The 15651-nt window shown below is 33.0% G+C and overlaps 1 protein-coding gene across 1 annotated transcript in view; it reads left to right on the top strand.

The window, feature by feature from the left end:
- The first annotated feature begins 3930 nt into the window (after positions 1-3930).
- eif3eb (eukaryotic translation initiation factor 3, subunit E, b) overlaps positions 3931-15651 on the top strand; it is a 29407-nt gene continuing 17686 nt past the window's right edge. The window contains exons 1-7 of the mRNA XM_056480194.1: positions 3931-4020; positions 4973-5090; positions 6019-6136; positions 6245-6287; positions 6521-6625; positions 9117-9242; positions 9648-9772. Coding sequence (XP_056336169.1) covers positions 3931-4020; positions 4973-5090; positions 6019-6136; positions 6245-6287; positions 6521-6625; positions 9117-9242; positions 9648-9772 — 725 coding nt within the window. The remainder of the gene's footprint in view (positions 4021-4972; positions 5091-6018; positions 6137-6244; positions 6288-6520; positions 6626-9116; positions 9243-9647; positions 9773-15651) is intronic.

The raw sequence follows: 15651 nt of genomic DNA, 5'->3' as shown, positions 1-15651 counted from the left end.
TTCACTGTAGGCTTTGCTAAGCTAACCCTGTAAAAGCAAATGTCTCCCTTTGCATTGATGTTTGAGCATATTACATTAAGAGATTTTGTTCATGTTCACACAGTTACATTACACATCAAGTAAAGTTTGAAATATGATATCTTTAAAGTTATCCTAATTGTTTTGTTGGCATATTTTATGAGCTATACAGTACAAAGACCTTTGAAAAACAACAATGATCAAAATTAGAAAACACGTTCAGATTCCTCACAGCTATTGGTGCTAATCTGGCACCTGGTGGTCAATTGCAGGATTGTAGAAGAATTCAAACGCATGAGAAAACAAAAATGCATGATTTTTAAAAGCTGTGAGCAACTAGTGATGTCTGTAAGAGACTATTGATGTTCTGACTGAATATGTGTTGAAGTCAATCAAAGCATGAGTCTGTAAACTTCCTGTTCATTTTTGACTGCAACCTTAAGACATATTTTATTTGTGCAATGTTCATTTTTGTTCCCTATTTTTGTGTAGTTGTTGTTTTTTACTGAAATACAGGACCTTATTTTTGAAAATGCTTTTACTAACATGGAAGCTGAACGCTACATCAATTAAGAAAAAAAGTGAATTAAGTGTTTGTAAATTGTTATACTGATCTTTTAAAATATTTTGATCTTAAATGTAGCTGTTTTCACACAGAACGTTTTGGAAGATCACCACAATATTAGGATGTAAATCATATTAGTAAATTAAATGTTACATATTTTGCCATGTTAAAGTAGGCTGTATTTTGATCTAATCACACATTTTGATCTAATGCACCACAATCCAATTTTTCTTACAGTATCTTGCTTTGGGAAGTGTTTTGAGAGGGTTTTACCTAGACCAGGTTGCTCATACTTCCATACTTGATCTCTTTATTTTTATCATGTAAGATATCCCGCTAGTCTTGCTATTCTGCAATCAAGTTAAAATTGTGCCAGACCTTAATATTATTATTTTTACCTTTTACTAAATGGCTAAATTAACAAAATATAAATGAATACCATAGGCCATAGAAAAGCTAGCAATATTTTGGTGGCACTTTATTTTACACTACTTAATGTGTACCTAAGTTAACTGTGACCCTATGGTTAAGGCTCTATAGCTATAGATCTATAAGGTAACTTCAAGGGCTCTATTTTAATGATCTAGGCGCAGGGTGCACAAGCATTAACGGCGTATCTGAATCCACTTTTGCTATTTTAAGGATGGAAAAATAGGCTCTGCACCACTGCGCATGTATTCTCTTAATGAGTTATGGGTGCGTTTAGAGAATAAACCAATCAGAGTCTCATCTCTCATTCCTTTTAAGAGTCATTTGCGTGGTGCCATGGCGCATTTGTTATTTACATGGCAGACTTTAGGCTCTAGCGATCTAGCGATTTTAACGATCTAGGTGCAAAGTATAACGCGCAGGGCGCAAAAGCATTAAGGGCGTGTCTGAATCCAGTTTTGCTATTTTAAATGGTGTTCTACGCTCTCTACTGAAGACATGCATTAGCCTACATAATTAATTTTGTTTGGTATGCGCAAAGATTTGTTTCAAAACTATTTTTAAATTCAGTTCTGATTTCCAGCAAATGAATAAATGAACAGTAAGAAGTGTGGTCAAAAAACCCTTGAGTTATATCCAAACACACGTGCTATGCCCCATATGGTCCAAAACCCGACAGGTGGACAAATCTAAGCTTGTTTTTAATAAAACAAATATAAATATGCATATAATAAATAATATTAATGATAATAATAACATTATACAAAAGCAAGTTGTCGTGAATAAACTGAAAAAAGGTGAAGAAGGCATGGAGGCAGTGGTTTTTATATTTATGTAGAAAATAAAAATTATTGTAACGTTTTAATTCTTTATTTCTTTTTCATTTGTAAAGATATTTCTGTATTGCTGTACATTCTGCATGTTTTAAACTAGGCGCACAACTAACCCAATAGTATTTGGATGCAGCCTCTATGATGCAAGCTGAGATTGCATCACTCAGCGATGCAATGTCAGACACAATGCACTAAAATGAGGGAGTGACATCACTATGAGGGGTAGGGTTAGGTGAGCCCATTAAAAAGCATTGGATGCAGCTTAGATTGCACTGCACCAAGTCTGCATCCAGACCCCTCTCAACTAACGTGCTCTGCGCTGGACTTTAGACCTGCTTTCAGCTGGTCTATTGAGCAGTCTATTTTAGTTCCTCAAAATACCAACACGCCAACAATCTTAACACACCTCTTTTTCAGACCAGAACACCCATGAGTTCACAGAGTGGCACAAATGGATTTGCTATTTAAACAATGTGGCGGAAAACGGTAAAATTTGTGTTGCATTGGTCTCCCAACATACACACAACGTTGCCTCAACATTGCGACCTTCCTACAATGTTGTACCAACCTTGTAAAAAGGTTAAGAATCTACGTTGTTGCTGAAGGTTGTCACAACGGTGTCATAATGTTGCCATTTCAACAGCCGTTGCTTTAGGTTGTGTTTAGGCTGCACGGACGACCACTGTGTACAACATTTATACATCATCAATGAATCCGTTTAAATTTCAACAGACCGTTCGGCGTCTCATTCAACAATGATGGAGATGACGTGAGTATTGCTTCTGTTTGTTGGGCTGAAACTAGCAACATGTCTTGGAAACACATCTTTGCGCCTTATTGTGAGGTGTATGATAGGACCACAAGGGTTTAGGGATATACCAACAATATTAGGCTATGAAATGTAGGTGATGGCTACAACATGAAACAGAACTTTAAAATAACTGTAAATAGATAAGTAGATTTGTATCCTGTTTGATACAAAAAGAAGAAATCAAAATATGAAACTTTTAAATAGTTCGAAGTAGTTTACTCCCAGCGTCGCTGGTTCGATCCTCGGCTTAGTCAGACAGCGTTTCTGTGTGGAGTTTGCATGTTCTCCCTGCATTCGCGTGGGTTTCCGGGTGCTCCGGTTTCCTCCACAGTCCAGGTATAGGTGAATTGGGTAGACTAAATTGTCTGTAGTATATGAGAGTGAATAAGTGTGTATGGATGTTTCCCAGAGATGAGTTGCAGCTGGAAGGGCATCTGCTGCGTGAAACATGTGCTGGATAAGTTGGCGGTTCATTCCGCTGTGGCGACCCCGGATTAATAAAGGGACTAAGCCGAAAAGAAAATGAATAAATGCATGAATGAATGAATGAATGAATAATAATAATTATTATTAATAATAATAATAATAATAATAATAGCTATATAATAATAATAATATTGACATTCCTTATTGACATCAAACATCATATTTATATATATTAATAATTTACTATGCTGTTCAAAATTAAAAAAAATAATAATTATAACTTAATAATAATAATAATATTGCCATTCCTTATTGTCATCAAACATTATATTTATATTTTAATAATTTATTATGCTGTTCAATAATAAATAATAATAATGATTTAAAAATTAATAATAACTATATAATAATAATAATAATAATAATAAGATTGCCAATCCTTATTGTCATCAATCATTATATTTATAAATATTTTAATTATTTATTATGCTGTTCAAAATTAAAAAAATATAATTATAACTTAATAACTTAATTTTTTTTACTTATATTAATCATTAAAATAATAATTAAAGAAATAATAACAATGATGCCATTCTTTATCGTCATCAAACATATATATATATATATATATATATATATATATATATATATATATATATATATATATATATATATATATATATATATATATATATATATATCGGTTTAGGACGAATTTAGGACGAATCCCTGTGTGTGCGTGCGTGCGTGCGTGCGTGTGTGTGTGTGTGTAAGTGTGCGTGTGAAACAGCAGCATCTCAATGTTTGCATCAGTGTTGAAATAAAGTTTTTTCCTTCTCATTTCCAAAATGGCGGAGTATGATCTGACTACCAGGATCGCTCATTTTTTAGACCGGCATTTGGTCTTTCCGTTGCTGGAATTCCTCTCGGTAAAAGAGGTAATGTGTAAAATACACTATACAGTATATACATCGTAGTTCACTCGTATATAATTGATCGGAAATAGCAAACTTACACATCGCAAGTGTGGCGAATACCGTTAGTTAGCTGATTGAGATAAATAATTTAGTTTTCTCATCCCATGCTAAAACAGGGATGACATCTTTAGACCATTATATTTATTGCTGTTTTGACAGATCAGTTTTTATTTAAAGCATTAAACATTTTCTAGCACAAATTCTTCTTTGTGTTTCCAGGGACATCAGCACATCACTATGTTACTGTGTAATAACAGTGGCATAATAACATTGTATAATTGTTGTATATATGAAACTACTAAATTAATATAATGTTTCAGTAATAACATTGGAGATTGGAGTAATTGTTTATTGTGGTAAAGTTGGTTTTATATTCGCACATTTCTCTTTAATAAAATCATTTCAGAAATGTATTATTTGCAAATTCTAAACAGTGAAATTATATTAGCAGTCAATGACTATCAAAGTACAACATTGTTTACAGTCAATTAAATGGTGCTACTGTTGTTTTGAAGTCATACTTGTTGTAAACAATACAAGGAGCGTGTCACAAGTTGTTCCTGAACGAATGTACGAATATAAAACCAACTTTACCTCAGTTAATTGTTTCTGTAACGTAATATTCATATCATTAAAACAATAAAACAGTCTTAAAAAATGTAATACAATTGCTACTGTTTTTACTATAATGGTGCAAATAAAAGCAGCCGTGGTGTCTTTCAAAAACACTAAAGTTATGTATTCAACATTTTAGACCTTTGGTGTAAGTTTAATATTTTATTACACTGGTTTTGATGCATGTCTGTTTTCTGTTTTCATGCTGCACAATTCTAACTGTTCAATTACTTCACTTCTACTTCACTTCACTTCCTAAGGATAGTTTTATTAAATCTGAAATTAATTGTCTTCTCAGATCTACAATGAAAAAGAACTTCTCCAAGGCAAGCTGGATCTTCTCAGCGAAACAAACATGGTGGACTTTGCAATGGATGTATATAAAAACCTCTATCATGACAAAGAAATTCCACACAGTAAGTTTTTTTTTCTTTTCACCTAATTTAAGTGTATCCTAATTTGTAGGGCTAAATGTTTTTTTGTTTTTTTTAACAATCCTTAATATTACTGTTTTTAATATTAATAATAAGGATATATTTTTTTTTAATCAATCCTTAATATTGAAAGAATGACATAATTCATCAAAATGTGTGTACTATTATAGAATATAAACATACAGTGTATCCGGAAAGTATTCATAGCACTTCACTTTTTCCACATTTTTTTATGTTACAGCCTTATTCCAAAATGGAGTAAATTCATTTATTTCCTCAAAAATCTACACACAATACCGCATAATGAAATTTAGACATAAAGTAGGATAAAAAAGATTTTTTGAAATTGTTGCAAATTTATTAAAAATAAAAAACCTGAAAAATCACATGTACATAAGTATAAGCTCATTTTAATTAAGTAGTTTGAACCAGAAGCAAAACATTTTTTTGAGTGTAGTTAAATGGAGTTTTTGGAAAAATTATATACTTCTATTAAACAATGACCTAAAAACAATTCAAATGTTACATGTTAAGTTTACTTTGTTTACCTTTTTTTTTCCTTTTTCTTTTAAAAAAATGTAAGTGGATTGAACATGAAACAATTAAAATGTCACAAAAAACTTAACAATTGTGTTGATTCAGCTCATTTTATTTTAGTAGTTTGAACCAGCAGCAAAATATTTTTTGAGTGTAGTTATAAGCATCAAAACATCAAACTAAAAAAGTATCAATTATTTGAAAAAACAATCAAACTATCAAAATTATTGTTAGTTACTGCCCTATTTATCACACATATCTGCTATATATTTATTGCATATAGTATTTTAGCAATAACAATAATTTTATGATGCACTGTGGAGCACTAATTGCTATTCAGTCATGAAGTGTAATAATTTTTCTTTTTTGAAAGCCTTGAGGGAGAAAAGAACCACAGTGGTGGCCCAGCTAAAGCAGCTCCAGTCTGAGACGGAACCCATAGTGAAGATGTTTGAAGATCCAGAGACTCAGAGACAGATGCAGTCCACCAGGTCTACTGCTAACATAATACTGTTTATTACTGTAAAATATAACATATTAGACTGTGGAGTTGCCTAATTGTAAAGTCACTACTTTAACGCACTTGTGCTTTTTCTTAGAGATGGGAGGATGCTGTTTGAATATTTAGCAGACAAACATAGTGTAAGTTTTCCAACACATCTCAAACATTTTATTTTATTTTAATTATATTTTATATTAAATTAATTGATTAAGTTACATTATTTATTAAAATATTTGTATTATATATTTTAGATAATTTTATTTATATATTTTTATTGTAGATTTTATTTATAAATGTATAGCTTTTAAGAGTAGCTAGTTGACCACTTATTTATTTATTTTTTCATCTTTATCTGTGATTTCTCTTCTCTCAGTTTCGTCAGGAATATCTGGATACACTTTACCGCTATGCCAAGTTTCAGTATGAGTGCGGAAACTACTCTGGAGCCGCCGAGTATCTCTACTTTTTCCGCGTGCTTGTAAGCAAGACCACTAATGTTTCATTCAGGTTTTTTTGTTTGTTTAATTTGATTTGTGAAGTGTGAAATAGACTCTGAAATTACAGCCTTAGGGAAAAGGTTGGAATACATTAAATAGTTTCATCCCTGAGTGCATTAACAGCTTTTATTTTTAGTAATTTACCTGAGCAAAACAACCAGTAACCATACCTTCTGGTGTTTTGAGAGGTTGTTGAACAGACAACATCACAAAAAAAATAGCTTTACTTTTTTCATTATATCTTAAATTTTTTTTATTTAATTTTTTTTTTCAAATGGAGTTTAGATATATATATATATATATATATATATATATATATATATATATATATATATATATATATATATATATATATATATATATATACTTTTATTAAACAACAACCTCAAAACTAATGTTCTAGTGCAGGGGTCACCAATCACGGTCCTGGAGGGCTGGTGTCCATGCAGGGTTTTGCTCCAACTTGCCTCAACACACCTGCCTGATTGTTTCAAGAATACCTAGTAAGACCTTGATTAGCTTGTTCAGGTGTGTTTGATTAGGGTTGGAGCTAAAATCTGCAGGACACCGGCCCTCCAGGAACAAGTTTGGTGACCCCTGTTCTAGTGTAACAAAACAGACTTTCTCCCTCAATAAAAGTCAGAATTATTAGCCCTCCTGTTAGACTTTAATTATTTTTCATTTTATCACCAAGGTATAAAGGATAAAAGGAAAGAAGGTTTTTTCAAATATAATAGTTTTAATAAATTATTTATAATGACTTATTTATTTTGTCTTTGCCATAATAATGACAGTACTTCATATTTTACTAGATATCTTTCAAGATACTAGTAGTCAGCGTATAGTGCAATTTAAAGGCTTAACTAGGTTAATTAGGCAAATTAGGGCAATTAGGCAAGTCGTTGTATAACAGAAATTTTGTTCTCTAGTCAATTGAAAAAAAAATATCTTGCTTAAGGAGGCTAATAATTTTGAAAAAAAAATTAAAATAAAATGCTTTTATTCTGGCCAAAATAAAACAAATAAAACCTTCTCCAAAAGAAAATGAAGTTAAATTCTGTGAACATTTGCTTTCCCCTTTAAATATCACTTGAAATATATATAAACATAAGGCTTATATTATCAAAGCGTATTATTAAATGTATGTGTGGAAATATTCAGCTATAGGAAAAATTAAGAGACCACTTAAAAACTCTCAGTGTCTCTGGATTTTCTAGGTGTGGGTTTCAGTAAAATGCTATTATTTGTTGTTTTCAAAATCTACATTTTACATTTTTTTCTTATGGAATAGTTGAAAATGACATTTGGTCAAAATAACAAATTTTTCACTGCAGTTATGACTGCAAATCAGGAATATTTCACCATATATTGTCTTTATAGATCTTCTAAATTTCTAAACATTGCCAATTTTTTGTCTAAAAAATGCAGTAAACATGGCAGAATTTTTTTATTTTTTTTTTTACCATTTAACCAATTGTCATTTTATGCAAAAATGGCAAAAGACAATTTTTATTCAGATTTTTGCTAATTCTATTTAAAATATTTCCCAAACTGATGTTTAATGGAGTTAGGACATTTTTTAAATGATTTGTTAAAATGTGTTTTGTTCTTTCTATAGAAACTCTTATTTCTTTTAATTTGGCTGAATTAAAAGAACTTTTTAAGGTCAATATTATTAGCCCCCTTAAGAAATATTTAATTGGCTACAGAAACCACTGCTGTCCAATAACTTGCCTAATCAACTTTATAACCTAGTTAAGCCTTTAATCAACTTTAAGCTGAATACTAGCATCTTGCAAAATAAGAAGAAAAAAGTTATTCTGTCTTCATGCCAAAGACCAAACCAATTAGTTATTAAACCTTTTAAAATGTGTTGAAAAAGTTTTAAAGTATTAGTTTTAAAATGTGCTGAAAAAAGCTCTCTGTTAAACAGCACATGGGAAATATTGTTTTAAATAATTACAAATTTACAAGAAGACTAATTATTTTAGCCTATCTAAAGGGTTAATGGTGCCAACTGATGATCAACAATAAAATTACAAATTATACAACAGGGAAAACAACCATCATTTTAACAATTGCATAATTAAATGGTGTCATGGCTTTGCAATGAAAAAAATGTCATTATAATAGGGCAAAAACATAACAAAAGTGTAGTATTTTTGAATAATACAGTAGGATTAAAAATTTTAAGGGTTAAAATTAGGACAATGCTGTTCTAAAACCATTCACAGCACCTATTCTTGTCTTAGGTTTTTAAAAACCTTTTGTTCCACTTCAAATGTTGACTGGAAAATGAGTTATATGTTTAATACAATTTCCTACACAAAAAAAATGTGTCAATGCTTTTTGCATCAATGCTAAAGTGACAATAAGTTTGCATAGATATGAGAGAGGTGAACATGATATTAGAAATTACGTTTAACTTGGGAAATGTGGAGAAAAACTCATGGTCTGGTTTTCATGATCCAGGTTCCCTCCACAGACAGGAACGCTCTGAGCTCTCTGTGGGGCAAACTGGCATCGGAAATCCTCATGCAGAATTGGGAGGCAGCCATGGAGGACCTGACCCGCTTACGAGAGACCATTGACAACAACGTATGTCTGTCCACCAGTCTTCAACATTCACCTCTGTCTAATAGAAACTTTGATGCTGTATTTCATCAGAAGAAATCCAATATTCTGCTCCCTGGTTAATTTGCTGCACCGTCGATGTTCCTTTGAGCTCCCATACAACAGACCTTTAGCAGACATCAGGCATTAGATCAATCGTACACACAACTGACCGCGATGGCATTTACATTGCATCAGCTTTGACATGTAATGCCTGGCATTTATTTGCAATCCAGTTAAAAAAATAGATGTGTTTGGATTTACTGCGACCCTGTTTGCTTTGGTAATCCATGCTTGGATTGTAACTGGAATCTACTATATGACATAAGGCTAAAGCGGTGTTGACATGTTTTGAATGAAAGCATGTTTTTGTTTCGCTGCATGATTCAGTCTGTGAGTTCGCCTCTTCAGTCGCTGCAGCAGAGGACGTGGCTCATACACTGGTCACTGTTTGTCTTCTTTAACCACCCCAAAGGCAGAGACAACATCATCGAGCTCTTCCTCTATCAGCCCCAGTGAGTAGAATGACAGATAAGTCCTCTCTTTTATTGCAAAAACAGCTGATTGTTCATATGAATAATACATCGGAGGGGTGCATGAATAAACATACACTTGGTAAATTATAGGACTGCATCGAAATGAAAATTTGTGGCTGAAAGTGAAAAAAAGAGCAAACCAAGGCCAAAATCGAAACACAGCAAAAAATGATGCCAATTATTAGTACCATTGCATTTATGGCTATGACTGTGTACTAACCTCACTAAAATCAAGGTATAGCAATTGCATTCATTAATATTAAAGTTTCAAAAAATAAATCAATCAATTACAAACTATGAAAATATTTATTTAGCTCTGTAAGAACGGGTTTTAACCACAGCGGTTCGAACTGTAGTTCTGCCGAATGACTAAAAAGTTATCAGCATGATGGTAGAAAACTGTACATTCTAGTCAAACCATTCTTCTGCAATCTTATACCAAAAACGGAAATAAGGGCAGTATTAATAGCTATAAATGTGAGAGCGTTGATATTATGTGATTGTATTGTATGCAATATGGAGCAATTATATATTGATGTTAAATCAAAAGTAATTTACAAATACTTGATAATGAAATGATTTAATGACAATAATTCTCTATGGTTACAACTGAATTAGTTACAAAATAACTGTATAAAATTATAAAATATGAAATGATAAAACATATGATATAAATTGTACCCAGCATAAATTAAAATAAAGTTAACAGAAGTAGAAGGAGAGACAGGGAGAGGGAGAGACTAAGAGAGCAAGTAGGCCTCATAGGCAGAGAAGATAGACTCCAGAGGAGGAGAGGAGCAGAGGAGGAGAGCGCAGACCAGGAAAAAGACAGGCCAGGAAAAGAGACAGAGCAGCGTTTTACCACCTATTTTGTATCTTTCTTGACCACGTGACTAAAGCCCAAATGCTGAGACATTCAAACTGACCAATCAACATGTGACCACATCGTAAAACCCCCAAAGTCCACACACCAGGCCCTCATCTGCCTTTGGAATTTGTGTGAGCCTTCTTTGGTGGAAAAGACATATAAACAAATGCATATGATAATTTGCATTCCTACAGCACATTGCAACAATGGGTTATCACTTCTGGGGATTGAGACTCATACAGACAGATAAGAGAGTTTGAGAGAGTTTATTTAAATGGGACCCATGCATAAATTATCAATTTTGTCAGAAAATATTCGGTGGCTGAATTTTCAGTGCATCCCTAGTAAATTAATTTGACTAACAAATTATTTGACTCATTTGTATAACTTCACGGTTTAATGTTAATGTAAATGTCAATAACTGTTTTGACAATCGGCCATCAGTAATATTGTATTAGACACCACTGGAATGAATGTGTAAATATATTTGTTGTTCACTGCAGGTTGAGCAATTTGATCAATTTATTGATTGATTTATTAGTGAATTAATTTGCAGACTGCAAAAATATAAGCTTGATGATTTTAGGTTTAAAATTCATTCATTTTCTTTTTGGCTTAGTCCTTTTATTAATTCAGGGTCGCCACATCGGAATGAACCACCAACTTATCCAGCACATGTTTTATGCAGCGGATGTCCTTCCAGCCACAACCCATCTCTGGGAAACATCCATACACACTAGGGACAATTTAGTCTTCCCAACTCACCTGTGCCACATGTCTTTGGACTGTGGGAGAAACCGAAGCACCCGGAGGAAACCCACGCGAAGGCAGGGAGAACATGCAAACTCCACACAGAAACGCCAACTGACCCAGCCGAGGCTCGAACCAGCAACCTTCTTGCTGTGAGGCAACAGCACTACCTACTGCCCCACTGCCCCACTTTTTTCAAATTTTATTAATACATTTTTTTTATATTAATAGATTTGATGTACCATTTCCTATATACGCTAGTATGGGATGCTGAAATGAAATGCTGTCGGATTGACCACATTCCTCTTACCAATGAACAAAAAAAAACATACCATTCAGAAACATCTCGCAAGAGCTGCGTTTGCATGGGTTCAGCGGTGTCCTCTTCATTTTCTGTATCTGACTCAGGCTCAAACTGATACGGCCTCACTGACATTATTTAAAGCCGTTTTAGCATTTAAACCTTTGTTCTGACTATCCATAAATATTGTACGGCAAGGGGTATTTAATGCTAAAACAGCTTGCCATAACAGTCTGACAGACAGCATGCAAGAAAGGCATGACATTTCCTGGTGACGTAAGTGTTAAGCCCAATCACAGCACATTAGGTTTGCTGACTAATCAGAGCCCTTTGAGGGCAGCTTTATAGGAGGAACCAGGAAATATGATGGTCGTTTCCATGTTAGCTCATTAGCTGTATAAAATGAAGGTAAGATATGTGAACAAATAACGTGATTTTTTACAAATAAATCACGAACACACATTGTTTTGCACCCCATAAACACAATCAAACCTTAAAAAGACCATCGTGGACCGTACCCCTTTAATATTTTTGTTTAACATATATTTTCAATTGGGATCATATTTATTTATTTATTTATTTATTTTAAATATGCCTGACAAGTTTTTTTGGTATGTTAAACTTTTATTAAAAAATATCTATACACTTTATAGAATTTTCATTCGAGATCCATTTAGAGATCCATTAAGTATAACTATAAACATGTAGTAGTAACAGTAAACTGTGTGTGTATACATATTTTTTGTAGAACAATTTATAATGGCAAAACAAAATGTACATGATACTGAGATGTCAAATACACGCAGTTCTTGTATTTATTCTTCAAGGAATCTTGGGGAATAAAAGCATAACAGTAACAAACAACAATTATTATATACTCTATTGTGGGAAATATTTCCTGTGCAGCAAATCAGCATATTGAGATGATTTATACAGGATCGTTTGACATCGAAGATTGGAATAATGGCTTCTAAAAAGTCAGCTTTGCCTTTCTGCTTTTCTGCTTTTCCCTTTTCTGCTGCAACAAGCGCTTTAGTTTTGCTCGTTAAAGAATGAAGAACTGCGACACCACATTTGCATAACATTTTTGTTGTCACTCGCTAAAAGGACTTGATGCAAATATAACACGTGCTTTACAGCAATTATTACAGGGAGGGCAGTTGGAAAATTCATCCTTAATGAGATTTGCTCTTGAAAGTGTTACATTTTTAGGGGGAACAGTGCATGTGTGCGTGACCATATAATGAGCGGCGCTCAGTCTGAGCACTTTGAAAATGACACGCTCTGTTAAGGGTTTGAAGGCCACAGTGTTGAAATGTTAAAACAGGAACCAATCAAAGCTGATTTTGTTTACACAATGATCACTGCATGGTTTGTAATTGCTGTTAGTTTGTATTTTGAGTATTATTTTACTAATGATTACAAAATATAACAGAATCAGCCATTGCAGAATATAAAGTGAGTATAAACGCATTTTTTACACTGAATATAATGTTGTGTAATAGCTCAAATGTTGTGGTCTGTCCTGTAGTTGAAGTTTTTGTAAATCATTTATTTAAGGGATGCACTGATATGGAATTTTTGACTGATAACTTTTAGATCTGGAGGCCGATAGCTTATATGCTACATTCTATATTTAGTCATTTAGCAGATGCTTTTGTCAAAAGTGGCTTACAATTGAGGAGGCATTCAGCGATTCAACAAGTGTAGGCAATACACACAGAAGTGCTAGTTATACAAAGTAAATTGTTTGTGCTCAGAGAATGTAGTGCTAGAGTAAGAGGCCGATTACACTGAACGAGAATCTGGCCAATGGTTGAGATTTTTACTTGCCCTACCAACATTTTCACTGACCCTAAGTTAATAGCTATTTCTTAGCCACATATTTTAAATAATGTGGCAAAAATAAGATCTAAGATCTGTGAATCTCGAATTTAAACACTTAAAAAATGCTAATGAGCAAAATTCAAAGTTTTATGCAAAAAAAAATATCAGTATGGAAAATGTGCAGGTTTTTTATTGCAGTTCTAAATTATAGGTGTCTGATTTGCCAAACTGATGGCAAACTGTGCAAAGCAATTTATTTCGTTGTGTTGTTCCCATTTAAATGTACAGAAACAGATGTTTCCTTTTAGCCTCATAGTTTGATGTTGCTGCTACTGTATGCTGCTCTCTTTTTGCTGTACTGGCTGTTACCAGGTTACAGAAAAAAATAGCGTGCTCACAACATCCAGTCAGATAAGAGGAACCAAAAAGCAACATGACATTCATGACATCACAGAGAAGGTAGCACTTAAAAGCTTAAAAGCACAAACTGTTTCTCAATTCTAAGACTGTATTTGCACGCGATTAACAAACAGATTGCATTAATTAAAAATGAAACTTTAGTGACAAGGCAGCACTGGCCCAGTCGGGCCAGTAATAATCCTGTCTACTGTCCCAAGCATTTCTAACACTGGCCCTGGACCAACGGGGAGTCCTTATTGTTGAGCCCTGAATAATATTGTGATATTCAAGATTTGTAAAGTCATACAGCTCTGGATATCTCAAAACAGCAACCACTAGTCTCTCCTCTATCTTCAAAAGTCTCTGTAGTCATTTTGACAACACAAACACTGCTGTCACCTCAACAGAAACCCTGCCTCTGCTTGTATTTGATTTTTATTAATACGTCACGGGAGTGAAGTAGTGCACTTTTTCGACTCAAGACTTTTTTCACCTGTGAGCGCGCAACGGCAAAAACGTGAGGCGCAGCAGGCGGTTGAAACGCGAGGTATGCAGGGCGCATAAGCAGCACGCAAAACGCTAGTGGCCATTAGTAAACCATAAAAGATGAGCCTCTCAATGCAAAAAGCGCGTTCGGTGTGATCGATCAAAATACCAGTAAAATAAAAATTGTGTCAGACAACAAGCCCATGAAGTGGTTAAACCAGTGGAATGAATACATAGTTTATCGGCTTAAAAATATGGGCCAAATTTTGTTATCAGGCAGTTAAAAATTAAAAAATAAAAACATTTGGTAGCTGATATTGATATGGTCACTGATATATCCTGCATCCTTAAAATATTTGATCAAACACACTGGAATATAACAATATTTGTACATTTTTCATTTAAAATAACTTCTGTATTTTAATATATTGTAAGTGCAGCTTGTTCCTTTTGATTAAATATGTTTTCCAGTCAGTTTTGGGTGTAATTAGTTATAATCTACTTATAAAACTAGTTACTGTAATTCAATTACTTTTCCGCTGAAAAAGTGAAGTAAGGGGTTGCTTTTCATTTTTAGGTAATGTACTTGCCTAGGTTGCCTTAACTACTCCATATAAATTTAACACTTCTGTATTAATCAATTCAGAATGTGTAGTATTTGTATTTTGTTGTTTTACAAATATATTTTCCTGACTAAAGACTATAACACATGCTTAAGAAAATATAAATTGAATGAAATTAGTTCATGACAATATATGGTATAAATTCATAGAACAGCATAAATAATTGTGTATAAATACTTTTTGTTATTCTGATAACTTTGCATAGTCACCCGACTTTTTAACTGAAGAATATTAGTTTTGTCTTAAAATTAAACATTATTAAGAGTGACAGTAAATGTTATGTATAAAATATGTTGTCAATACTTTGAAACGGATCGGGATTTGGATATGTATAATAAATTACTTAATGAGTAACTGAATTACTTTTGAGACAAAGTAATTCTAAATTTGATTTAAATACATTTTAATGATGTAATTGTAATTAATTACTTTTTTAAATATACTCACCCAGCACTCTTTCCAGTTTATTAAATCTATAAAATGTGGGTAATGTGTGCTTGTGTGTAATGTTTAGTTATTTTTGCATTTTTATTACATGTTAAATTTCTGCACTTTTTTTTGGCTCGCCAAGGCTGAATAAATAGTAAGCACGTTTCATCAGTAC

Source organism: Danio aesculapii, chromosome 19, assembly GCF_903798145.1.
Source record: "Danio aesculapii chromosome 19, fDanAes4.1, whole genome shotgun sequence".
Taxonomy (NCBI): domain Eukaryota; kingdom Metazoa; phylum Chordata; class Actinopteri; order Cypriniformes; family Danionidae; genus Danio; species Danio aesculapii.
Note: the sequence above shows the minus strand (reverse complement) of the source record. Positions and strands in the feature narration are given on the sequence as shown.